Raw genomic sequence first — 27,433 nt, forward strand, 5'->3', positions numbered from 1 at the left:
CTACAGCTCTAGTGGCATTGCAGCTGCTGAACGTCAGCTACAGGGTGCTATCCATAAGGCGCAGTCTTGGGCTGTACCTGGGTTATGCATTTCTGCCGGCAACGCACTGTTCACCCGGAGCCGCGGCTTTATCTTGACGGCGAAGTTCTTACTGTGGTAGAGTCGCATAGGTTTTTGGGTGTGGTTTTTGATGCCCGGTTGACTTGGCTGCCTCATATTCAGCAGCTTAAACAGGCGTGTTGGTGGCATCTAAATGCTCTGCGATGCTTGAGCCACACCAGCTGGGGCGCTGACCGATCTACCCTGTTACGGCTCCACCAGGCATTAATCCAGTCTCGTCTGGATTATGGAAGCCTGGCTTATGGTTCAGCATCCCCGTCTGCGTTGTGGGTGCTGGACCCAATCTTACACAGCGGAATACGACTTGCCACTGGTGCCTTCCGGACCAGCCCTGTGGACAGCATACTAGTGGAGGCAGGTGTCCCTCCACTGCGGTTCCGGCGCCAACATTTGCTGGCCGCTTATACTGCCCATGTTTGTAGCTTCCCTGGGCACCCAAATTATCGTCTCCTGTTCCCGCAGTCAGTCGTCCATCTCCCAGAACGTCGGCCCCGATCGGGTTGCACGATTGCGGTCCGCGTCAGAGAGCTTCTCTCCGGGCTTGGAGTTTTCCCAGTTCCACCTCCTTTCCGGGCCCCTCTGCGTACACCCCCGTGGTGTGTGCCCCGCCCTTGCCTTCGGCTCGACTTGGCACAGAGCCGGAAGGACTCAGTCCCTCCGGAGGCCTTCCGACGCTGCTTTTACTCCATCCTCGCCACATATCAGGGCTCTGGCTTTGTTTACACTGACTGTTCAATGGTTTCTGGTCGTGTTGGTTTTGCTCTAACTCTGAGGGACCATTCCGAACAACGTTCATTGGCGGCTGGCTGCAGCGTTTTCACTGCTGAGCTGGTCACCATCTTTCGTTCTCTAGAGTATATCCACTCTTGCTCAGGTGAGTCCTTCGTTATCTGTAGCGATTCCCTGAGCAGTTTACGAGCTCTCGACCAGTGTTTCCCTTGTTCCCGTCTGGTGATGGCTATCCAGGATCCCTGCATACTCTTGCACGTTGCGGCCGCTCTGTGGTCTCTGTGTGGACCCCCGGTCATGTTGGGGTACCCAGCAATGAAAATGTTGACCGCCTAGCGAAAGAGGCCACCAGTAAACCACCTCTGGAGATTGGCCTCCCGGTGACTAATTTGCGGGCAATCTTACACCAAAAACTTTTCGATTTATGGGACACTGAATGGCGCAATCTGCCCATGTCCAACAAACTTCGCCCTATCAAGGCGACGTCGACTGTGTGGCGGTCGTCCATTCGGGTCCTCTGCCAGGAGTCTCTTGTCCTCTGCCGGCTGCACATTGGGCACACTCGGCTGACACACGGCCACTTATTGCGCTGTGAGGACCCACCTCTGTGTCGCTGCGGCTCCTTTTTATCTGTGGTCCACATTTTATTGGAGTGTACGCTTTTAGCTGTGCTCAGGCAGACGTTTGCACTGCCTGACATGCTCCCTGCCCTTTTAACAGATGACCCTGCTATGGCTGGCTTAGTTTTGCGTTTTATTTGGTCAGGGGTTTTTTATCATTTAATCTGAGTGTGTTTGTGTTTTTTAGTGTTGATTCTGGCTTTTGGCCTCCGATTTTAAACTGAGTTTTTAATGTGTTCTCGGTGGTTGGCTTTTCCTTTTTTTTTTCTCTCTCTCTATGGTCGGCCAACCACCGTCACACTCTGTGTGATTGTAATTTGTTTTGTCTGATCTCTGTCTGAGTATTTCTTGTCCTGTGTCGTCTGACGTCTTTCCTGCTGTTCGTTTTTATTCTCTTTGGGTGGTTTTAATTTTTTGGAAAAAGGGACCGATGACCGTAGCAGTCTGGTCCCTTTAATCCCACAAACCAACCAACCTTGGGCAGAGGAAGGGAATATTTTGAAGAGTTGCTCAATGTAGGTGAAAATACAATCGGTAATGTTTCAGATTTCGAGGTACAATGGGATAGGAATGATGATGGAAATAGGATCACATTTGAGGAAGTGGAGAAAATGGTCAATAGATTGCAGTGCAATAAAGCAGCTGGGGTGGATGAAATTAAGTCGGAACTCATCAAATACAGTGGAATGTCAGGTCTTAAATGGCTACACAGGATAATTGAAATGGCCTGGGAGTCGGGACAGGTTCCACCAGGCTGGACAAAGTCAGTAATCACACCAATCTTTAAACATGGAAACAGAAAAGATTGTAACAACTACAGAGGTATCTCTTTAATCAGCATTGTGGGTAAAATCTTCTCAGGTATTGTTGAAAGGAAAGTGTGAGTATTAGTTGAGGACAAATTGGATGAAAATCAGTGTGGGTTTAGGCCTCTTAGAGGTTGTCAAGACCAGATCTTTAGCTTACGGCAAATAATGGAGAAGTGTTACGAGTGGAACGGGGAATTGTATCTATGCTTTATAGATCTAGAAGAGCCATATGGCCGGCTTCCTAGGAGGAAGTTATTGTCTGTTCTAAGAGATTATGGAACAGGAGGCAAACTTTTGCAAGCAGTTAAAGGTCTTTACATGGATAGTCAGGCAGCAGTTAGAGTTGATAGTAAACTGAGTTTATGGTTCAGAGTAGTTTCAGGGGTAAGACAAGGCTGCAACCTGTCTCCACTGTTGTTCATATTATTTATGGATCATATGTTGAAAACAGTAGACTGGCTGGGTGAGATTAAGATATGTGAACACAAAATAAGCAATCTCGCATATGCGGATGACTTAGTTGTGATGGCAGATTCGATTGAAAGTTTGCAAAGTAATATTTCAGAGCTAGATCAGAAATGTAAGGACTGTGGTATGAAGCTTAGCATCTCCAAAACGAAAGTAATGTCAGTGGGAAAGAGATATAAATGGATTAAGTGCCAAATAGGAGGAACAAAGTTAGAACAGGTGGACGGTTTCAAGTACTTAGGATGCATATTCTCACAGGATGGCAACATAGTGAAAGAACTGGAAGCGAGGTGTAGCAAAGCTAATGCAGTGAGCACTCAGCTACGATCTACTCTCTTCTGCAAGAAGGAAGTCAGTACCAAGACTAAGTTATCTGTGCACCGTTCAATCATTAGACCAACTTTGTTGAATGGGAGCGAAAGCTGGGTGGATTCAGGTTACCTTATCAATAAGGTTGAGGTTACGGATGTGAGAGTAGCTAGGATGATTGCAGATACTAGTAGATGGGAACAATGGCAGGAGGGTGTCCACAATGAGGAAATCAAAGAAAAACTGGGAATGAACTCTGTAGATGTAGCAGTCAGGGCAAACAGGCTTAGATGGTGGGGCATGTTACACGCATGGGAGAAGCAAAGTTACCCAAGAGACTCATGGGTTCAGCAGTAGAGGGTAGAAGGAGTCGGGGTAGACTAAGGAGAAGGTACGTGGATTCGGTTAAGAATGATTTTGAAGTAATAGGCTTAACATCAGAAGAGGCACCAATGTTAGCACTGAATAGGGGATCATGGAGGAATTTTATAAGGGGGACTATGCTCCAGACTGAATGCTGAAAGGCATAATCAGTCTTAGATGATGATGATGATGATGATGATGATGATGATGATGATGATGATGATGATGATGATGATACCTTCCTCGCAGAAGGGGGCAGAGAGAGAGAGAGAGAGAGAGAGAGAGAGAGAGAGAGAGAGAGAGAGAGAGAGAGCATGATGATGATGATGATGATGATGATGATGTTTCCTACAAAAAAGTTACAGCAATTTTTTTTCTTTAGTGTTGGGTTGCTGCAAGGCTTTGTAGCATTTTTTCCATAAGTTTAATAAACACATAAGATACACCTAATAGAGACTTCAGTCATCAGTAATGTGTTCTTCTTCACTATTTAGAACAATCTGCCAGTGTTGGAATTACTTTTTGGTTCTGGAACTGTAGAAATCACACTGTCTTGAGATGAAGAACTTGTTGAGCCATATTTGGAGCACATTTTCATATGGAAAAGAAGTTCCTTGAAGGTTGTTTCATAGAGAGTGGAAAAGGTGAAAAATCTGAGGGTTCAAGATCAGGTGAATAAGGTGAATGAATGTAGGATGACTTCCTAACCCAACCCCTGTGCAGTGTTTTTTGTCAGTCTAGCAGAATCTGAGTGGCTGTTATCATGGAGTAGCATCACTTCCTGCAGTCTTCCTGGTCATTGTTCATGGATTGCACCTGCAGGATGTCTAAGTCATTGACAATAAATATCAGCAGTGATGATTACACTACAGGGAAGCAGTTCATAGTACATCATACCATCACTGTTCCACCAGATGCATAACAATATCTTTTGTGGATGCATGAATGTCTTTGTACAGGGAGCTGCTACTTTGTTTGAGCTCAACCTTTCCTGTCTTTTCCTTATCTTCACACAGCCACCATTTCTCATCACCAGTAATGATAGATAAGTTGATCACAAGCAAGCAGAGTTCCACATATGGCCACCTGTTGATTTTTGTGATTTTGGCTTGGAGCATGTGGTACCTGCACACCCAACCTTCCCCATTGCATGCAAATTTCACACAATGGTGGAATGATCACAGTTACACATTTGCCAGTTCTTGAGTACACTGATGTGGACCATTGTGGATTAATGAGTTTAAACAATCATCATCAGACCCGGCAGGTCTTCCTGAATATGCAGTTCCTAATGTCAAAACATCCTCCTTACAATGAGAAAATCCTGTTCTTTCTGTGCTGTGTCCAATGGCATTATCCCCATACATGTTGCAGATGTTTCTAGCTGCCTCCATTACTGTCACTGCCCTATTGAACTCGAACAGAAGAATGTGTTGGAAATGTTAAGATTTCTCCACTTGGCACTCATTTCTAGTGTCTATAGCTTCCCTCACTATCCCCAAATGACAAAATGACAATATATAAACCCAGATAAACAAATAAAAAAGGACAATCGATAATCAAACCTGTAGCAACTGGAATACAGACACATGTAACAAAAATGTTACAAACTTATGCACCAGCCTAATACTGATAGTTTCCATGAGTTACAAAGAATACTAATGCAACAGCTGCATGTGGACAGGTTCTGTGTGAATCTCTTCTCAATGTTCTGCACTGCTAGAAGAGAAATTTATTCATAATCGTACTACAGCACAATTGTAGCATTTTTCTGTGAAAGGAAACTGCCCCCACTTTTAGCAGTGTTCTCTTTTCATTTTGCAGACTGATTATACCTCCCCCAGGATTTCCTGTCCAGTCTTCTAATGGGAGTAGACTAAATAACTTAACTGACCTCATGTTTATAAAGTGGAGTTATTTTCAGTTTATTAAATGAGTACTTATTTGCAGTTTTTAAGTGAACTTTTATGTAAAATATATTACTATAACTAAAGACTGAGAAGTGTATAATTTGTAGTGTGATGTTGTCTGTAACCTGTGTGGTATTGGTATGACAGGAATTGATTTTGTGAATGAAGAACCTAGCTGCAGTCTGTCATTGGCAGTATATTATAGAGCCATCTAATTGTGTTGCAGTCACTTGGTGGGGATTTAATGAATAAGCAGAAAGTTACTGCCTGTCTCTCACCATTACTTCTGTTACTGGTGCACTGCGTAAACCTCTTCCCTTCAGGAATTGCTGGCACTTGTAGAGTTGGCTGCACCAAGTGGACTCAGTGTCAACAGCTGCTCTGAGGTCGATACTTCGGTTCCCATTAGATCATCGAAGTTGGGCACTGTTGGGCATGACCAATACTTTGTTGGGTGACTGTACCAGTATGCCCCTTCCCTTCTCTCTCTCTCTCTCTCTCTCTCTCTCTCTCTCTCTCTCTCTCTCTCTCTCTCTCTCTCTCCCCCCCCCTCCCTCCCCCCCCCCTCCCCCCCCCCCCTCCCAAGGTGTGTTCGAATATGTCTGATGGAATGGGACTTATTATGTTCAAGTCTAGAAAAGTTGTCAGCTGTAATGAATTGACTTACGTTGATATATCTGAAGTTCCATAACTCCTAGCTAACCTACCTTTGTTGTTGGAGAAGACAATCTAAGCCTGTGGGCCTCTTCAGAAGTTGGATGAACTGAGGCTGTAGCCAGTTGACAGCTCCAGCTGTTGAACGTTTTTACATAATAGCTCACTTAACAGCTGAAGATAACTACTCATTTAATAAACTAAAAAAACTGAACTTTATAAACAAGAGATTAGTGAAGAAATTTTGTCTCCTCACTTGACAGAACTGGACATGAAAAGCTGGGAAAGCATAGTCTTTCTCCAAAATGAAAAGCAAGCAGCTCTCGTGGTGTGACTTTCCTGGAAGAATGCTATAGCTGCTATATGCAGGACAACTGAAAATCAATTTCCCATATAGCAGTATATAACAGTGTGCAGAGATTTACGTAGATTCTGTCCATATCTGTTTCTTGCATTAGTAGTGTTAGTAACTCACATCTGCACCTTCAAATGTGTCCCCACCCCCACAGGTGGGGACTTCCGGTATGGTGTTTGTGATGGTCCCACCTACCACTGTACAAAAATTTACAGCTCCACTAACTTCCTTGCCACATTTATTCCTTTTAGCAGTAATATTGGTAGACTGGATTGGGATTGGTAAGATAATGTTCTAAAATACTGTGCCAAATAATTTAATCTTCTAGATAAAGGAAATATAGTGCAATCAGAAATACAGTAGCACCATGAGAATTTTTGTCTTGATACTTTGTTATTACATCAGTAACTTGTGAATGAAATTTGTTGAAAAAATTTACTCACCAACCAATGCCCTGGCATAATTTTTTTCCAAAGAGTGCAATTATAGCTGCATAAGAGCTAAAAGAGCATCTTGAAGGACCAGGCAACTAATCCGTAAGCTTGTGTCTGCGGAACATTTTCGTGAAGAAATATTCTGAGGCTAGTTCTACTCAGCAATGCAGATGAACTGTAAAATATTTGGGGCATGGTCACATTTAATCAGTTTTGGAAGTTCTCTGCTACTTCAAGAGTGTTAATTCAATTTACATGTGACAGATCTCACTGTGGCTTGCATAAGGATAAAGAATACATTATTGAAGTAGCACACCTTTTAACACTTAGCATACCTCCTCTCTACGGCTAATTATACAGCTGCAACAGTGCCATTAACTTAAAAAAAATTTCAGCATGTAATGTTAATATAGGACTAGTATGCAGAATTTATAAAATACCTAGCTAGTTGTTGAAAATAACACATCAGCTTGGGTCTGAGAGAGGTTCGGGTCATAATGCAGACTATGGAATGAAAGAAACAATTTTTTTTTTTTTCAGATGCACATTTTTGTCAAAAACAATAATGGTCAATGTCTTAAAGTTGGTTCACAACTGATAGAAGAATTACATCTTAACTTACAAACTGCAATTGATTGGCACTCTAAGTGCACCTAGTGTTGTTCTTCAAATACTTTCTTAATTGTCACAGATAAATTATTTGTTACTGCCATTTTTAAATATAGAGATTTTCAATGACAAGTATTTGTAAAGTTTTAAGTGTGATAACATGTTCCATGTGGATAACAAAAACATCTGAAATCGTGACAACTACAACACCACAAGATGATTATCTGAAATAATCTTACTTTATTACATAATAATTGCTGCTGTATAAAAACAGACAGTGATATAAGAAGTATACAAACTGTGGATAAATCTACAATTTTTATTGCTTTCATTTATAAACATTCCAATGTCAAAGTATTAGTAATTCGTACATATACAGATCTTTAAAATCATGTCAAAGGTTGTGAATATTTGAAATGTTTGAATTTTGAATGATAGACTTTGTTGCTTTCCAGACACTATTATGGTATAAATTTCTGTATTTTACATAAAAATTACATTACATAAACATTTTTTTTTCTTCCTGGATCTGAAACTACTAAACTGTCTGAATCAAAGTTTCACTCTGTGTAGCTTTGTAATTGTTCATATGAAATAAGATGATGAACTTTACCTTCTGTATGTTATTAAATAATGATTAATATGTGTTACAGAAAGAAAGTCATATGTACAGTGACATTATAAAATACAGTGTATCACATATTTAATTTGAAAAGTGTATCACCTGCTTCTATATGAATCTGGTATTGGGTATTTTATTTAGCTTTCTCATCTGGCCAGTTACATTATACATTATAAATCATTGCTTTATGCTGGGGTTGATTCAATGCTGAACATCTTGTGACAAATACTTATTGTGACACTATCCCATGATAACCTCAGTAGTCCTTCTACTCCATTGACAAATTTTTTAATAGAAACAAATGATGTATTGTATGTATTCATACTATTAGTATTGTTATTTCAGCTTAAAAAAATAAAAATAAAAATAAAAAATTGACATGTTCTACATCCACGAGGATCTCCTCAGCACGGATCTATGGAACAAAAAACTAATCTAATCTAATCAAGTACAATGTTTCCCACAAAGAAATTTACTTCATAAAAATAGTTTGTAGTGGCAGCAATTTTGAAGTAACATTCCAGTACAATACAACAAATGTTGTCTAAGATCTGTATATATGAGGAATCAATTGCCAACTTAAGTATGAAATCATTGATGAAAACATACTGTTCATAGTCACTTTCTGAAATTGCGAATCAGGGATGGAAAAAGGAATTCACAAGGGGCAACAATCACTTTACTGCAATCATCATATCATGGAAAAAATTGTTCACAATTATTAAATTTGGGGAGCAGTATTTACGGAATATGCCTGAATGTTTCCCTAAAGTTCTGTATTACCAAGCACCTCATAGCCAGACTTCATTATGTGCATGACACTAAAACTTTAATCTTGTACTGCAATCATTTTATGCCATTGGTGTATGAAATGGCAACACAGTTTCTCAAACGGGGAAAATTATTACAGTGAAAGATATCAACGATACAATCTGATATGCCTAATTAAAAATGGGAGAATGTAAAGAGTGAAGTGAAGGCTAAAAACAACGGGAAATAAGGTATCATTATGGTCCCTTTTTGATGGCTTAAGACAAATACTGAGAAAAAGTAACTAATGAGAATATGTGACAAAGTTTTTATTGGTCCTGTAGTACATAAATGAAACTAAATTTAAGAGGTGTTTCAATTGGTGATGCTAGTAGTAGTAGTAGTAGTAGGGGGAGGAGGAGGAGGAGGTTAGGGGCGGGGGTAGCATTGTTAAACTTACTAACAGTTCCTCAGACTTGCACATCTACTTAAGTTTCAGACTTAGGATCTAAGTTGAAATGTTGCTTAAAAAGATAATAAATTCGATAAAGCAGCGTGGAAAAAACACTAATTAAAACAGTTACTTTCCTGTTAACATAAGAATCAGTTATAACTAACTTCCCACTAATTGTGAACATATTTACAGCTATTCAGATAGTGAAGAGGCAGGTTTTACACGACACTGAAGTCAGATTGTGCATATGTAGACTCGATCTGAAATTTCTTGTCCTTGCTGAACTAAATATGTAACTCAGGTTTTGTGAGAGTAGTATGAATATTTAAAGAATATGAAGAACAATAAAATTTGTCAATTAATGTGGCTAATTTTTTCTGTAATAAATTGTGTAACATGTTATGCACTTTATTATTATTATTATTATTATTATTATTATTATTTTATGTTAATGTTACAGAAAGAATGGCTTAACATACCACAACCCTAAAGTTGGTCAGTGGAGTAAAAGACTTATTCCTTTGGAGGCAGCTGCTATGGACAACAGTTACGTTCTTTTGTTCATAATTTCAAATACCTCGCGTTCTGTTGCTGCTATGGCTGTGGTATGTATACATACACTCTTGTAGATCTTTGTGGTTGTTGCTAATTTAATTCAGTCGTGCTGTTGGATAATAACACGTATGAAAATTTTGGTAAAAGGATTTTCCATTGTGTTTTATAAACTGGACCTGTTCCTATAGTAATCTTTGAAACACATTACGCAGTGTATTGGGCACTGATAACTTCACCATTGAGTGCACATAAACCCCAAAAACACACATACATAATGTGTATTAACAGTACACTTATGCTTTTGGTTATTTGACATGGCAATGTATCTGTATATATTAAAAATAGTGTCAACTTAATCTACGAAGTTATAGATGTAAGTGCACTGTGCATAGAAGCAAAATTTGAAGCTGCAGCCATAATGTTGCCAAAACAGGAAATTATAATTGCTTCAGGCTTACTTGGACAATAGAAAACAGTCAGTTAAGGTAAATAATCAAGCATCAGAATGTCTCCCAGTTGTGAAGAGTATACCTCAAGGATCTCTTCTTTGACCTTTCCTTTTCATTATTTATATAAATGATTTACCTGCAGTTGTACCATGTGATGCAGTGCTATATGCTGATGACACGACACTCATCACATGTGATACCAACCTTGAAAATGTGCAACACAGCATGGCAGCAGAAATGGGGAGGTACACTACTTGGTCTGAAGCAAATGCACTGCAGGAGAATGATAGTGAGACTGAAAGCTATTGTATTCGGTCTGAATGCTCAGCTGGGATACCCACACAGTTGTATATTTACAACTGTCTTGTCTTCATGAAAGAGAATCTGAGTAAATTTGACTTAAGGAGGACAGTTCATAACCATAACATAAGAAGTGGACATACGGTTAATATGCCAATTCTAGGCTTGCAAAGACACAGAAGTGTTAAAAATATCTTGGTCCTGTCTACTTCAACAAATTACCTGAAAATGTCTACACAGAGCCAGTAAATAAATTTAAAACTAAGTATTTCAAGGTGGATAAGAACTAAAGAAATTTACTCTGCTCAAGAGTTCTAAGAGTATGTGGCAAATGACCCACTTTCCTTATGAGAATTAACAATAAATTAACTGCAAACTGTACACATGTCACAGTGTGGAACTATATTATTACTGTTTCATGTACTCAAGATTAATTATCTGTTTATTTATTTGTCATTCACTCAACTATGTAGTTCATTTATCTTGTAACTGATCTATTAGGAAACTTCTTGTTTTTATTGACATTTGCATAAATATGTATTCATCCATCTTGGATTATTATATTGTAGTTAATGACATTTGTTGTAGTTTATATTATTACTATTGTGTTAACACTGATGACACCAATTGCATGTAAATATGCTCAAAGGTGGAATAAAACATTTGTATTTGTATTTATTTGTATTTGATTGTAATTTCTCCATATTGTGAAGAACTGGTTTCTGGACTACTGATATCAAATTGAGTTACATATAAATTGAAATTGGTTTCCATTTGACAAAGGCATTAAAACTTGTTGTAAGAATGACTAAACAACATTTTTCTCATGTTTCTAAGGGAGTATATTAATGAAATGTGTGTGTGTGTGTGTGTGTGTGTGTGTGTGTGTGTGTGTGTGTGTGTGCTGTAGACAATAGTTGTTATTTGGTAGTGGTAGTGGTACCAGCAAGATCAATTTGGGTTGTTAATTAGAAGTTTCTTGCAGGCTGCTCACTACATTGGATTGGGCTGCAATGTTGTACTGTGTGTACAACATCTGGCAGATGACTGTGTACTGGGCAGTGACAAAGTAAGTTTTAAATGTATATTTGTGTTTCCAAGCTATTAAGATAATTAAAATTTGTTAGAACACTAAACACAGCATGGGAATCGATCATGCTCTAGACTGATGCCACTAAAGGAGAATGGAGATAGCAGTGAATAATTTTCGATATTTTGTAAATGGAGAATTGGGAGAAAAAATCATTCTTGCACATTAAATGTTATTTATAGATTACTCATTTTAAAGTAACCCAGTGAACAGAGTACAGTGTAAATCAGTTTAGAGAGGAAGCAGTGTCACTGTGTCCGTGTCCGTCCCTCTCCCTCACTGGTAAGGAACCCATATTGATGAATAACACTTGATAACTGGTGGAACAAGTGCCTTTTAAGCCACTTCTTTCATGTATCAGTTAGATTTTCTTAAGATACTTCCTATCAATCTGGCATCATCTTCCCCTGCTATTGGTTTCATGTGACTATTTCACTTTGAGTCATGCTGGATAAGTACGGTACATATTTTACGGTAGGTAATGTTTCCAGCATTTCTCATCAGTAGTGTATTTGTGCAGTAGCGACTTTCTTTCCCTATGAATACACAATATGTTAATTTATTTACGTTCATGTTTAACTGTCAGCCTGTACCATTCATCAGTCCTCTGAAAGTCATTCTGCAAATGGATACTGTCACCTGGCATTGATACTTTCATACACACAACTGTATCATCTGTGAACAGTCCTGAGGAGCAACCAACACTTTCCATTAGATCCTTCGTTGTTGTTGTTGTTGTTGTTGTTGTTGTTGTTGTTGTGGTCTTCAGTCCTGAGACTGGTTTGATGCAGCTCTCCATGCTACTCTAAGATCCTTCATATAGAATGTAAACAGTAATGGTCCTATAACACTTCCTTGGGGTACTGTGGAAATTACCTTTACAGTTGTTGATTTTGTTCTATTAAGAGTGATGTGTTCAGTTCTGCCTGTCTTCAATCCAGTCACAAATCTAATCCAGTTCTTGTTAAGACCATAATTTTTTCACTAAATGGCAGTGTAGGACAGTGCCGAACGCCTTCTTGAAGTAAAGAAACACAGCATCCACGTGAGTGCTGTTGTATGCACAGTAGGGATCTCGTGGAGGAACAGAGCAAGTTGAGTTTCACAAGATCAGTGTTGATTTTAATAGAGGAGATTTTTGCTATCCAAAAAGTCATGATTCTTAAACATAAAACATGTTTCAAAGTTTGAAAACAGACTGACATTAACAGTGTAGGTGTATAATTGTGTGCATCTGTCCTACTGCCCTTCTTGAAAACTGGAATGACCAGTGTGTTTTCCATTCGCTGGGTACTCTTCATTGCTCCACTGATCTACAATAAACTGCTGCTACAGGGGAATAGGTTGTGTTGCATAATCTTCATAGAATCTTATAAGTATCTCATCTGGTTCCTAGGTCTCTCCACTATCAAGCGATTGTAGGTGCTATTCTTTTCCATGACCAGTTATCTCAATATCTGTTTTATCGACATTCATACAATGATTGAAAGGAGGGACTATGTTACAATATCAGGTGATGAAACTGTTTTGGATGACCGAATTTAGTATTTTGGCCTTCTCTCTGTTCTTTTCCGTTTCAGTGCCTCTTTTCAAATGGTGCCTCATGTAGAGTGCACCAATAACTCAATGAGTTTGTGAAGTATTCATGAGAGTATGTTAAGTATAATTCCCAAAATGTGCAAGCTGTTACCCTCAAATGCTACACAGTGGGTTCCTTAATATCACTTCCCATGAAAAATATGTGCCAGGATTAGCAAACATGATGGATTTCAGTAAATAGTGCCCCTGCTCGCTATCCTTAGCATAACTGGAGGTAACTTGTTCAGTTTTCATATTGTAAATATGTAACTGTTGGCCACAGGCTCTGACCTGTATGCACTAAACAATGCCCAACAGAGTAGAAAATGGGAAAGAATTAGGTGCTACTAAATTCGAAATTACAGAGAATTGGCATGCCACTGGATTTTATAGCTATTTATAAAAGCAAAAAACCAAGGAGAAGATTGAGAGTTTCTGTCATTATTCATGACAAAGTTTCCAGATGATGATCATTTCTAGAGCACTGCAAAAGACACAGTAAAAGTCTCCACAGAAGATTAACACAAACTGTCACAAGACTATCATCTGGGGTAACTCTAACAAATTATTCCATCTTAACACAATATCATATTTTACATACGGATTCACATATTGCTTTCTCCAAAAATGTACGGAGACTACTATGAGCCATCTTAGCAGTTTGGCACTTGCTCTCTAAGAGCACGCTTATGACTGGTCCGTCCCTCTTGTTAGTAAGCACTGACAGTAATTAAAATTTTTCCTGATGATTTGAGTGATACTGAAATTAGTATTAACAAGTTCTCTGTGCAAGTAATGCTGTCAGCATGATTGGATCAGTATCTTAATATTTAAACAGTAAATACAAATAATAAAAGGTTAGCTTTTTGGCACCAGGCCAGAGGTGGTTCTGTGATGCTTTTTGTACTATTACTTGGAGCAACTCACTGACACTACTGTAAATGTGGACAAGGACATTTTTTTAAACATCTTCAGTTACAAAGTGTTTCTGTTTCCTCTATAGCTACACAACATACACTAAGGTATCCTATCACATACTAAATCTCCCGACCTTAATCCCCTCAAAATGTTTAGAAGTATGTGGCATAGCAGATAAAATGTAGCAATCAGCAATGTGTGATTTGGTAGATATGTGGGATCCAATCATCAATGACTGGCTTCTGCTGTATATGGCATACCTGTAGAATTGTCATTCTTAACTATAGATTTGTACTGTGATCAATACGCTGCTTTTGTTCGTATCCAGTGTATCTTAGACACATGTTGCAGTCAAAACTGAAGAGATAACTTCATTTTATCTTACTACTACATTACTATGGTCAATAGGTAAAAAATAAGTTAAGTTTGGGGCTCGAGTAGGAGAGTGAGAATGATAACCTCAGAAAAATCATGGTTTGAATTTCAGAAGAGTTGCTCAACTGCAAATGCCATTTAAATATTAACTCACCAAATATTACAAACCTAGCTGGTTGGCATTTTCTGTGACCTATCAATGGCATTTTCTGTGACCTATCAATGGCATTTTCTGTGACCTATCAATGGCATTTGACTGTGTGAGCTGCAATATTCTCCTAGAAAAACTGAGATTTTGTGGAATTGATGACCAAGTAACAGATAATGTCATGTCTAATCAAAGGAATGCAAATAATTCACCCAATGTAATTAGGGAAAAATCTTCTAACTGGGTAAAATCACTTACCGGATTCCACAAGACTCAGTGTTAGGACACTGTTGTTTCTGATACATCTAAACAACCTTCCGTCTAATATACAATAAGCAGAATAGTTCTTTTTGCGGATGATATTAGTATTGTAATCTACATACATACATACATACATACATACATACATACAGCAACAGAAGAAAGGATAAGTAATGTTGGGAAAAGTATTATTGAGTGGTTTTCTGCATAATGTGTCTCTCAATTTCAAAAAGATCAAACACATTAAGTTCTACACATCTGTAGGTACTACACAAATGATAACATTAAAACATGGTGATGAAATAATAAATTGGGTGGAAATATCAAAATAACTAGATGTACATACTGATAAGAATTTAAATTGGAAGAAACACATTTTAGATGTTGCAAAATAATGTAGTTCAACCATATTTCACTTCAAATCATTGCAAATTGTGGCGGGTGCTCACCCATGATTATCTTATAGATGTCTGTTCAAGAAGTTTGGCATTTTGACAATTGCTTAACAATATATTTATCCCCTTGTGAAGTTTGTTGTAAGAAACCCACTACAGTTAAAAAGGAACAACGGTGTACATAATTAGAATGCCAGAAGGAAAAAAAGACATTCGTTGTTCCATGCTAAGGTTGTCTTTAGCGCAAAAATGTGGTGCACTACTCTGCACCAAAATTTTTGATCACTTACCAAATTCTGTGAGATCTCTGTTACCAAATTTAACTTCATCTCAACTGAAAAAATTTCTCCTTGACAACTCTTTTTAGTCCATAGATTTTAAAATCCATAAAAGGTAGTTCATAAGAATTACTAATTCACACTATATTAAAATCAAAACTTGTAAATGATCAGTGTGCAGCCATATTTACATAAGAATGTGTAATGTGAATGATCTAAAATGATACATTCCAAACTATTAAGATTAACTGTAAAAATGATCCAAGGAATGTGAAACCAACTAATTAACCAACTCGCCCACAGTTCTTCACAGAGCATGCTGTCAGTCCAGCATGAGAATAAGTTTAATGCTGGCAATCACGAGGCATATATCCCTTAAAGGAGTAATCTCTGAACTACTTTTCTGGATTGATCGGACAATGTTCCATGGAACAGTTGCAAGGCACATCATAGTGTTTGGGAACAGTTCACAAGCTATTGTTAACATAATGGTTATGAACTAGCTACAGGGTACTGTAGAACTAACATGAAGCATGGTGGTATAGCCATATATATTTGTAAGAGACTGAAATTAATATGTGAAGCTATAGATATAAGTAGTTTCTGTACTGAAACATATTTTGAAACATGCAGCTGTATTGTTTCCAAGTATTGGTATATTAGTTGTAACTGTGTATCGCACCCCTGACCAAAATGAGGACTTGTTTGTAAAGAGTCTTGAAAAACTTAAAGTATTCCTCCTTAAGAAGGAAAAAGTGCAGAGTTTTCATATTCAGTGATATAAATATAGACATTAGAATTAAAAGCAAAACTGTAAACTATCTACTTAACACATTAAGAGCACTTAACTTTTGCTGCATAAACTATACGCCCATGAGACAATGCGTGTCTGGACAACATAATCAGTAATTTTCAAATAAATGAAAGTGAGAGCAACATAATTAAATTGGGCAATTAAGATCATGATGGGCTTTGGCTTAAAACTTCCACTACATAATAAAATAGGAAGCTATTCAGATGAGCCAGGTAGAACAATAGAAGAGTAAATGAAAAGAGCTCTTCTATTTAAAATCCAGGTTAAAACAAATAGACTGGGATGAAGTAATCACAGAAGTTACGAAAGCTAATGAGTCAACCATTAAATTCTTAGATGTAGTAGTCAAAATATTTGAAAAAACCTGCAATAAACAGTATGAAAGAATCCACAAGAGTAACACCTCCACAAAACCAAAAGAATGAAAGAATGGTACACACCAAAATTAAACAAGTTAAGAACAGTTATGCCCATGCATCATGACAGGCCTCACCATAGTTAAGCAGATAAAAATATGTACAAACTAGCCAGAAAACAGGTCTAAAAAAAGACATCAAAATGCAAAGCCAATGACACATTCATACTCAGTCTGTAAAACTACTAGGGTTCCATGTCGACCAAAATCTCAACTGGGAATCTCACACAGGTATGCTATGCAAAAAAACTCTCACATGTATTCTTCTTGTTACATAAACTGGGAGGATCTGTTAGTAGAACACTCCTACTATATGCATACTTTGCCTTCTTCCACTCTCATCTCACTTATGGGATTATACTATGAGGAAACTGCCCAATTACAAAGACTGTGTTTAAATGGCAAAAAAAAAGAAAGAAAGAAAAAGGCAATCAGATGCCTTGTAGGACTACCACCCAGAGACTCGTGCAGGCAGCATTTTAAAGAATTAAATATAATGGCAGTCCCTGGCTTGTATATTTATAGTTGCCAGATGTATGCCAAAGAAAATTTAAATAACTTTGACCTTAGGATGGCAATGCATTCACAATGGAAATTGACATACAATTGACATCCCGTTTGCCAGACTGTCGAAGATTCACTGCAGTTATTAGTATCTAGCACCCACATTTTTTAACAAATTACGCAAAAGTGTGCATACTATGCCCATGGATAAATTTAAAGTAAAAGTAGCAAAATGGATAAAAAGTAAAGTATTTTATACAGTTCAAGAATTTCAAGAGAGTGCAATAAATGATATTGAATTTTGATGGTACATTTTATGAAAGGTGTATATAGTACAAAATTGGAAATATAATATTATGCAGGCAATTTGTATACACTGCATCACTAACTTTTATTAGATGACACCGATTACATGTAAAATGTTTAAAGGTGAATAAATATGAATAATAATAATAATAATATGAATTAAAAATTGTTAGAAAATTGTCCGTATTAACTTTTACAGAAGCATGTGTACACACTAAGAGCAGCTGAAAATTTGCAAAGAAATGGGTTTCCCAGATTATTATTATATTACATTACTGAAAGAAAATGGTCAGATAAATTTCTGATGTGCTTATTCTTGGACTTAGAGTGAAAGTATGTGCGCACTGAACTTATCGTAATTGCTTAATAAGATGCAGAATGTGTTCTTCCTTGATGAAACTGTCACCTATACATGCACCCAAAAATGTAGACCATTTACTATCATTGTATACTACTTTTGAAAACGTTACTTTGTAATTTCTTATATCTGTATATTTTAAATATCAACATAATAAGAAAAAGATTATAAAGATGACACATTGCATTGGAGACAGGCACAACGAAAAGACACACGTTAGCTTTTGGCCAAGGCCTTTGTCAGAAAAGGAAGAGGGGATGGGTAAGGGGAAGAGAGAGCAGGGTACAGGTGGGGGGGGAAGAGAAGAGTGCTGTCAAGAGTAGTGTACAGAGACTAGAATACCAACAGAGCAGCAATTGGAGGCTGTGGTGGGGAGCAAAAAAGGAGATAAGAAGGGAGGGGGAAATATGGTTGGGTGTGTTGACAGAGGGTGGGAGGTGAGAGGAGGGAGGGAGTGGAAACTGTTGGGTTGGTGGTGTGGAAATGGTAGGGTACCATAGGCCAGGATAATTCTGGTAATGGAGAATGTATTTATGTTAGATTGGATCTACTTTTCACTCCAATTGATCCATAGTGAGGAAATCCTCCAGGATGTAAAACATGTCACAAGAACTAGAATACACAATAAATATTTACAGTGAAAAACAAAGAAGAGTATGCTAATGTGCCTTTCAGAGATCCCAAGTGGAATGGTCATCCTGGATGTGGAATATGTCAAAATATTTTAGACATTCTTCCATTTAAGAGGTAATAAGCACTGGATATCATATTCATTTTATGGCACTTAACAATGATTGTGTTACTGCACTGAGTTTGTATAGAAGACAAATTGTACTAATATTCATATTACTTTATATTATTAGCAAATGCGTGCACATGTGCCCTCCTGCTCGCTCCCCCCCCCCCCCCCCCCCCCCCACACACACACACACACACACACACACACACACACACACACTCTCTCTCTCTCTCTCACTCTCTCTCTCACTCTCACTCTCTCTCTCTCTCTCACTCTCTCTCTCTCTCTCACTCTCACTCTCACTCTCACTCTCACACTCACACTCACACCAGTTTTTGACCAAAGTAAGTGACTTTAAATCTTTGTGAAGTTATTTCTTATTTCTGATATTTATTCCATGAATTGAGCTATTGGAAATTTCATTAAGGACTACATATATTGGGAAGCTGTAGTTAATATCCCTAGTTCTCTAAATGGGCCTCTGCAGGATGTTCTTAAGTTCACACCACAAATAATTCTTATTATACATCTTTGTAGCCAGAAAACATTAGCTTGGCTTGTTGAGTTATCCCAAAAAATAATCCCAAATGAAATTATAGACAGAAATTAAGCATAGTATTTTGTAAGATAAATCGCATCAGCACAGTATAGAAAACCTGGTGGTGGAGGGGGAAAACCAGATGGCTTTAGTAGTGAAGCAGCCATTGAGATGAACCACATTATGTTCAGCTGCATGTTGTGCCACACGGTAGGCTACTTTGCTCTTGGTCACAGTCTGGCAGTGGCCATTCATCCTGATGGACAGCGGGTTGGCTGTTATACCACTGTAAAATTCTGTGCAATGATTGCAGCACAGCTGGTATTTGACATGGCTGCTTTCACACATGGCTGCTTTCACACATGGCTGCTTTCACACATGGCCCAGCCTATGATGTGGTAGGATAAGCCTGTGACAGGATTGGATTAGGAAGTGGTGGGTTTGTGTGGATTGGGTAGGTCTTGCACCTGGGTTTTCCACAGGGAGGATTGGAAGTGGTGTAGGGATGGACTAGGATGTTGTGGTGGTTAGGTGGGTAACAGGACACCACTTCAGGGGCAGTGGGAAGGATCTTGGATAGGATGTCCCTCATTTCAGAGAAACATGATATGTAATCAGTCTTGATGAAGGATGTCATCCATTTGTTCCAGTCTTGGGTGGTAATGGGTGACAAAGGGGGTACTCTTTTGTAGCTGGTTGTTGGGGGTGGTGGGAGGATTGGGGGTTGTTAATGGAAATGGCATGGGAGATGCATTTGTGGATTGGGTCTGTGGGATAGTACCTGTCTGTGAAGAGCTTGGTGACACTGTAAGCATACTGAGCAAGGGAGTTCTCACCACTGCAGACACAATTTCTCCAGGTGACCAGGATGTATGAGAGGTATTTTGGTGTGGAAGGGATGACAGCTGTCGAAATTCAGGTACTGTTGGTGGGTGGTGAATTTAGTGTGGACAGAGAGGAGGTGGTCAATGTGTAAGAAGGTGGCACACTGGCTTGAGAAGGACCAGGTGTAGTGGATGGGAGAAAAGGTTTTCAGGTTGTGAAGGAATCAAAACTGAGTGTCTTGGCCCTGAGTCCAAATCATGAAGATATCACCAATGACCCTGAATCAATCTAAGAGTTTGGCTTTTTTGGGGACAAGAAATGTTTTCTCTAAATGGCCCATAAACAGGTTGGCATAGGAGGGTGCCATGTTAGTGCCAATGTCAAAGGCATACCCTCCTTCTCCCAGCCCCTGCAATGGAAACACTTTCTTGCTACTAATCCCTCCAACCAAGGCCAACCTAATCCCAACATTAAACCCTGCCTCTCCCAGTTCATATCGCCATCCAACCGTGACCATTCCTCTCTTCCAACTAACTACCCCCCTGGTCACCTTCCAGGAATTCCTTTCCTCCTCTCCCAGTTCATATCGCCATCCAGTCGTGACCATTCCTCTCTTCCAACTACCCACCCCCTGCTCACCTTCCAGGAATTCCTTAACTCCAATGTGGCCTCACTGTCCTTACACAGGTCACTTTCTCCTTTCTCACAACACCAACATTTCAGCAGAAGAAAGGAAAGTGATACACAATGTAAAAACAAATCCTGGCCTAACCGTCCTACCTGCAGATGAAGGTTCCACGACTGCTGTTTGGAATTGGGTGACTCTGCCAACTATCTGACTCCTCTGCCTATAAACTGTACCAAAGTGAGCCAATCCAGAAGTCTAGAATAAGCTCCAGTCCCTGCTTAAACCCTCAGGCTCTTCCCAGAACTTCTCCTGTGCATCCATTTCCTTCCTCACTCTTATGACATCCTGCACACCCATCTTCTGCATGCTCCCAAAAATCCACAAACCTAACTATCCTGGATGCCCCATTGTAGCTGGTTATTGTGCCCCACTGAAAGAATTTTCACTCTCATTTACCATCACCTCCAACCAATTGCTCATAATCTAGCCTCTCACATCAAAGATACCAACCACTTCCTTCACCCACTTACCACCAGACCCAAGCCTTTAAGGCTTGGATACCTACTAATTAATGTTGACACCACTTCCCTATATACCAACATCTTTCATGCCCTTGGTCTTACTGCTACTGAACACTACCTGTCCAAATGTCCTAACTTTATCCTAACTCGCAACTACTTCTCCTTCGCAGGGAAGTTATACAAACAAATCTGCAGCACAGCCATGTGCACTCGCGTGGCACCCTCCTATGCCAACCTGTTTATGGGCCATCTAGAGCAGACCTTCTCATCCTCCCAAAATGCCAAACCCATAATCTGGTTTAGGTTAATTGATGACATCTTCTTGGTGTGGATTCAGGGCCAAGACACCCTATTTTCATTCCTTCAGAATCTCAATACTTTTCTCTCCCGTGCGACCGGTACGGTCACAGGTTCGAATCCTGCCTTGGGCATGGATGTGTGTGATGTCCTTAGGTTAATTAGGTTTAAGCAGTTCTAAGTCTAGGGGACTGATGACCTCAGTCCTATAGTGCTCAGAGCCATTTGAACCTTCTCTCCCATCCACTTCACGTGGTCCTCCTCGACCCAGCATGCCACCTTCCTGGACATTGACCTGCTCCTCTGTCATGGTTCCATCCACACCTTTGTTGACGTTAAACCCACCAACAATCAACAGGAGCTGCAGTCTAGACTCGACAGCTGTCATCCCTTCCACATCAAAAAATCCCTCCCATGTAGCATATCTGTAGTAACAAGAACTCTCATTCACAGTATGCTGAGGGTGTCACCAAGCCCTTTAGAGAAAGCCACTATCCCTCAAACCTTGTCTGCAAACAGATCTCCCGTGCTATGTCCACTCACACCCCCAATCCTCCTCCCACACCCAAGAACCAGTTACAAAGGAGTACCCCCCCTTAATCACACATACTACCCTGAACTGGAACAACTGAACCACATCCTTCATCGGAAATTTGGTTACCTATCATCAAGCCCTGAATTGAGGGACATCCTGACCTAGATCCTTTCCACCCCTTCCAAAGTGGTGGTCCATTGCTCACATAACCTCCACAACATCCTAGTCCACCCTTATACACTCCAAATCCCAACCCCTTGGCACAAATTTCATATTTCTGTGGAAGACTCGGGTGTAAGTCCTGCCCAATCCACAATCCCAGCACTTCCTATTCCAGTCCTGTCACTGGCTTGTGCTATCCCATCAGAGGCTGAGCCACCTTTGGAAGCAGCTATGACAATTACCAGCTTTGTTGCAAGCATTGCACAGCTTTTAATATTGGTATGACTACCAACCAGCTGTCCATCAGGACAAATGAGCATAGTCAAACAGTGGGCAAGAGCAAAGTAGGATACCCTGTGGCACAACATGCAGCTGAACATAACGTGCTTGATTTCAGGGACTGATTCACTGCCTGATCCATCTGGATCTTTCCCTCCATCACCAGCTTTTCTGACCTGGACAGATGGTTGATGTCCTGAAAACACATTCTCCACCCCTGAAATAATCCCAGCCTTAACCTATGGTAACCTGCTGTCCCCACGCCTCCATTCAATGATTTCAACTTCTCTGTTCTCTCACCTCCCCCCCCCCCCCCCCCTATTCTCGTCTCCCATCTTCTTTGTGTGCCGCCCTGTGCCAATGCTCCTGCTTGTCTTTCCCTTCCTTCACTCCTCTCCTTTTTCACCCCCCCCCCCCCCTCCACTTCCCCCAGACTGCTGCTTCTGCTCTATGTTGCATTCTGGTCTGAGAGCTGCCAGTAATGGCAGTCATGACAAAGACATTGGCTGAAAGCTAATGTGTTCTTTCTGTTGTGCCTATCTGCAACCCAAGATGTCATCTTTACAGTGAGTAGCAATAATACACTGAATTTAACATTTAAAAAATGTTTTTTATTAGTGGAGTAGAAGGCCACCAATAAATCCTTCAGGCTTCTCTCAAACTGAATTTCATTGGTTGTTAAGCTTTTTATGGCTGTTGGAAAGGTATCGAAAATTGTGTTCCTGAATAATGCACACCTTTTTGTACAAGAGTAAGTGACCGTAAATCCTTGTGAAGATTATTCTTATTTCTTGTACTGATTCCATGAACTGAGCTGTTGGTTTGAAAAAGTGATATAGTTTTAATGACAAATTTCATTAAGGAATAAATATATTGGGAAGCAGTAGGTGGTATCCCTAGTTCCCTAAATAGGCCTCTGCAGGATGTTCTTGAGTTCACACCACGTATAAGTCAATAATCCCATATGACATTATGGAGTGAAAGTAAGCATAATATGCCAGCTTTTTCATTTTTATATCCCCTATGTCGGACAGAATTCGATTTGCAAATAGAGATTCGTTAAGATGCTTTAGCAGTGCTGTGGTGTGCTGCTCCCAATTAAATTTATTATCAAGCTGTAATACTAAGAATTTAACTCTGTCCACATTTTCTATTTGCTTGTCATCCTATGTTAGGCATATACTCATGGGACACTACTTACAAGTTCTGAACTGCATGTAGTGCTTTTTCTCAAAGTTTAGTGACAAAGAATTGGCTAGGAACCAATTATTAATGTCAACAAATATTTTATTAGCCAATCTTTCTAAGACTACATTTGATTTGCTGTTTATTGCAATGTTTGTTCCATCAGCAAACAAAACAAACTTGGTATCTGGTAATGTTACTGATGAAAGATCATTGATAAACACAAGGAAAAGTAGGGGCCCTAAGATGGAACCTTGTGGGGCCCCCACATGTAATCAATTCCCAGTTGGATGATGTCTGATAGCTTACTACAGGTCTCTTTCCTAATAACACACTTTGTTTCTTGCCAGAGATATAAGATTTGAACAATTTTGCAGCATTTCCTGTTGCACCATAATATTCTAATTTACTCAAAAGGATATTGTGATTTACACAGTCAAATGCCTTCGACAGATCACAAAATATACCAGTTGCCTGCAATTTTTTGTCTGATGAATTAAGCACATTTTCACTGTAAGTGTGGATAACCTTCTCAGTGTGGATAACCTTCTCAGTGTGGATAACCTTCTCAGTGTGGATAACCTTCTCAGTGTGGATAACCTTCTCAGTGTGGATAACCTTCTCAGTGTGGATAACCTTCTCAGTGTGGATAACCTTCTCAGTGTGGATAACCTTCTCAGTGTGGATAACCTTCTCAGTGTGGATAACCTTCTCAGTGTGGATAACCTTCTCAGTGTGGATAACCTTCTCAGTGTGGATAACCTTCTCAGTGTGGATAACCTTCTCAGTGTGGATAACCTTCTCAGTGTGGATAACCTTCTCAGTGTGGATAACCTTCTCAGTGTGGATAACCTTCTCAGTGTGGATAACCTTCTCAGTGTGGATAACCTTCTCAGTGTGGATAACCTTCTCAGTGTGGATAACCTTCTCAGTGTGGCTAACCTTCTCAGTGTGGATAACCTTCTCAGTGTGGCTAACCTTCTCAGTGTGGATAACCTTCTCAGTGTGGATAACCTTCTCAGTGTGGATAACCTTCTCAGTGTGGATAACCTTCTCAGTGTGGATAACCTTCTCAGTGTGGATAACCTTCTCAGTGTGGATAACCTTCTCAGTGTGAGAACCCTTTAGAAATCCGAACTGCGTCTTTGACAGTATGTTGTTTGTGATGAGATGGCTGTAAAGCCGATTGTACATTGCCTTTACTAAAATTTTTGAGAATGCTGGCAAAAGTAAAATTGGATGGAAATTTGACGCTATTTCTTTATCTCCCTTCTTAAACAGTGGCTTAACTTCAGCATATTTCAACCATTCAGGAAATATTCCACTGATAAATGACTGGTTACACAGATAGCTTAATATGTTACTTAAATCAGAACCACATTCTTTAATTAACTTTGTTGATACATCATCATACCCACTGGATGTTTTTGATTTTAAAGATTTTATGATGGACATTACTTCTGCTGGGGTAATAAGGGTCAGATTCATATTATGCAAGTTTCTTGAAATGTGTGGTCTGAGGTATCCCATGGCAGCATCTACAGAATTTGACAACCCCCATCTTTTCAGTAACAGTTATAAAATGTTTGTTAAAAACGTTCTGCAACACTATACACATATGTCACCTATGTATCATTTACTCTTAATGCTATTTGCCTGTTTTCATGCCTGGTTCTACTGGTCTCCTCCTTCACTATATCCCATATTATCTTTATTTTGTTATCTGATATGACTATCTTTTCCTTGTAATATATTTGCTATGATGTCCATATTCCAGTCTTTAATATTTTGCAGTATTTCTTGTAATGTGCTATAGTGTCAACTTCAGAACTGTTTCGGATTGACATGCAGTATTCTTTTTGTTTTACAAGATACCTCTATTCCTTGAGTAATCCATGGCTTCTTCTAGACTTTGCTCTAATCTTGGTTAGTTTTGGGTGAAAACAGTGTTCAAATAAGCTAAGCACTTCATTAGCAAAAGTGTTATATTTTTCATTCATGCCATGAGCACTGTAAACATCACTCCAGTGAACGTCTCTGTGGAGTGCCCTAAAATAATCAATTTTTGGCTTATTGATTACCCCCCCTTGAGTTCATATTTAACAGATTTTATATGCTATTCAGTATTAAGATTAACAGAATGAACTGCATGTCAAAGGACTGAGATGCCATTGAGTATTGGTTTTGTAATATAATTTTGTTAATTGGACTTTTCTATAAATATATCATCAATGGCTGTTTGTGAACAACTGACTACCGCAGTTGGGAACTTCACAGTGGGAATTAAGTTGAATGATCATGTTACTAACTCAGATCAGTTCTTATTGGGAGAGTCTTTAAGGAAATGTACATTAAAGTCGTCAGCAACCACTATTTCTTCGTTTTTGGTTGCTAAATGGGCCAGTACAACTTCAAGATGGTTTATGAACAGATTAAAGTTACCTGCAGGTGCTCCATATACACACAATATTATGAAGTATTTTTTATGGAATTCTACTTTTGTTGCACATGCTTGCATATGCTGTTCCAGGAAAAATTTATGAATGTCTATGTTCTTAAATTTATGATTGTTTCTGATGAAGGCAGTCTCTCTCTCTCTCTCTCTCTCTCTCTCTCTCTCTCTCTCTCTCTCTCTCTCTCTCTCTCTCTCTCTCTCTCTCTCTCTCTCTTCTGTTTGTCTACAGAAACAGTAAATTTCAATGAGTATTTTGAGTTGCACACGATGTTAATATCTTGAATATGTAAGAATGTAAAACAAAATGTTGTTAATTCACATTCTTCTAAATAATTTTAATTTTATTTTGTCAATCTGCCTAAATGGAAATCATACAAAATTCAATACTACATCACATCTGTCACATACGTTAAAAATATAAATTGTTCATATCATGTGGTATTGTAATAAACATGCTAAATTGTTAAAAATGTAAGTGCCGATGTGACAGATCTTTGTCATTGCAAGAGATGAATGTTATGTGGTCAAACATAGGTCACCATTATTTCTATGACACACACACATAAAGGACATTTATAATATGTAATGAATCTCATTTCATAAAACAAAACAAACAAAAAAAAAGCATCTTGGTTCTTAACCCATCCCAATGTTGTGACATTGGCGTTCATAACATCATTCCATGTGTCTGTATAGTATTGTAGGATGCGTTCTGTTCTTGTGTGTCAGATGGATTGTTTCAGTGCACCACTGTCACAACTCGAAGTCTCTCAAATACCCCATTTATAGAGTGAGTCAGAGCACCAACAACATCCAGTGTGGATTCTGTTTAATTTGACCCACAATTTCCAATGTGTTGGCAGTTCTTCTTGTTCCAGAGATCTCTTCCTTCAGTATTACTTGTAGCAGCTGTTCAGTGTATGGTAGTGGCAGGCGTCTTCAGTGAAGCCCGTTTCTTCATAAGAAAAGTACATCATGATAAATGGGAAGTTCTTTATTCTCTTTTAGATTATGATAATCTCTACATAGAGTCTCAGTTCTGTGAATCTGTGGTGGGTAGGTATTGCTTAGCAGGGGAAGCCAGTAGACAGGAGCTGGTCTGATTGTACCAGTAATCATGTGCATCTTGCTGTTGAGCTGCGCATTGATGGGGCTGGTATGGCAGCTATTACCCCACACTGAAGTGTAATACTCTGTGGTTGAAAAATACGGTGCAAGAGCTGATGTATGCAACGTCTCCATTGAAGCACCACCAGCTGTGTCACACAGCCTGTGAATGATGTTGTTAGTTTTTATCTTGGCTGAAGTGTTTCCTAGAT

The 27,433-nt window shown here is 39.1% G+C and overlaps 1 protein-coding gene across 2 annotated transcripts in view; it reads left to right on the top strand.

Annotated features, from left to right (window-relative positions):
- The window catches only part of LOC124556841, a 594,435-nt gene that overhangs the window by 556,675 nt on the left and 10,327 nt on the right, over window positions 1-27,433 (top strand). For both annotated transcript variants that reach the window (XM_047130858.1, XM_047130859.1), the window contains exons 13-14: window positions 9,667-9,811; window positions 11,496-11,579. In XM_047130858.1, coding sequence (XP_046986814.1) covers window positions 9,667-9,811; window positions 11,496-11,579 — 229 coding nt within the window. The remainder of the gene's footprint in view (window positions 1-9,666; window positions 9,812-11,495; window positions 11,580-27,433) is intronic.

Source organism: Schistocerca americana, chromosome X, assembly GCF_021461395.2.
Source record: "Schistocerca americana isolate TAMUIC-IGC-003095 chromosome X, iqSchAmer2.1, whole genome shotgun sequence".
Taxonomy (NCBI): Eukaryota; Metazoa; Arthropoda; class Insecta; order Orthoptera; family Acrididae; genus Schistocerca; species Schistocerca americana.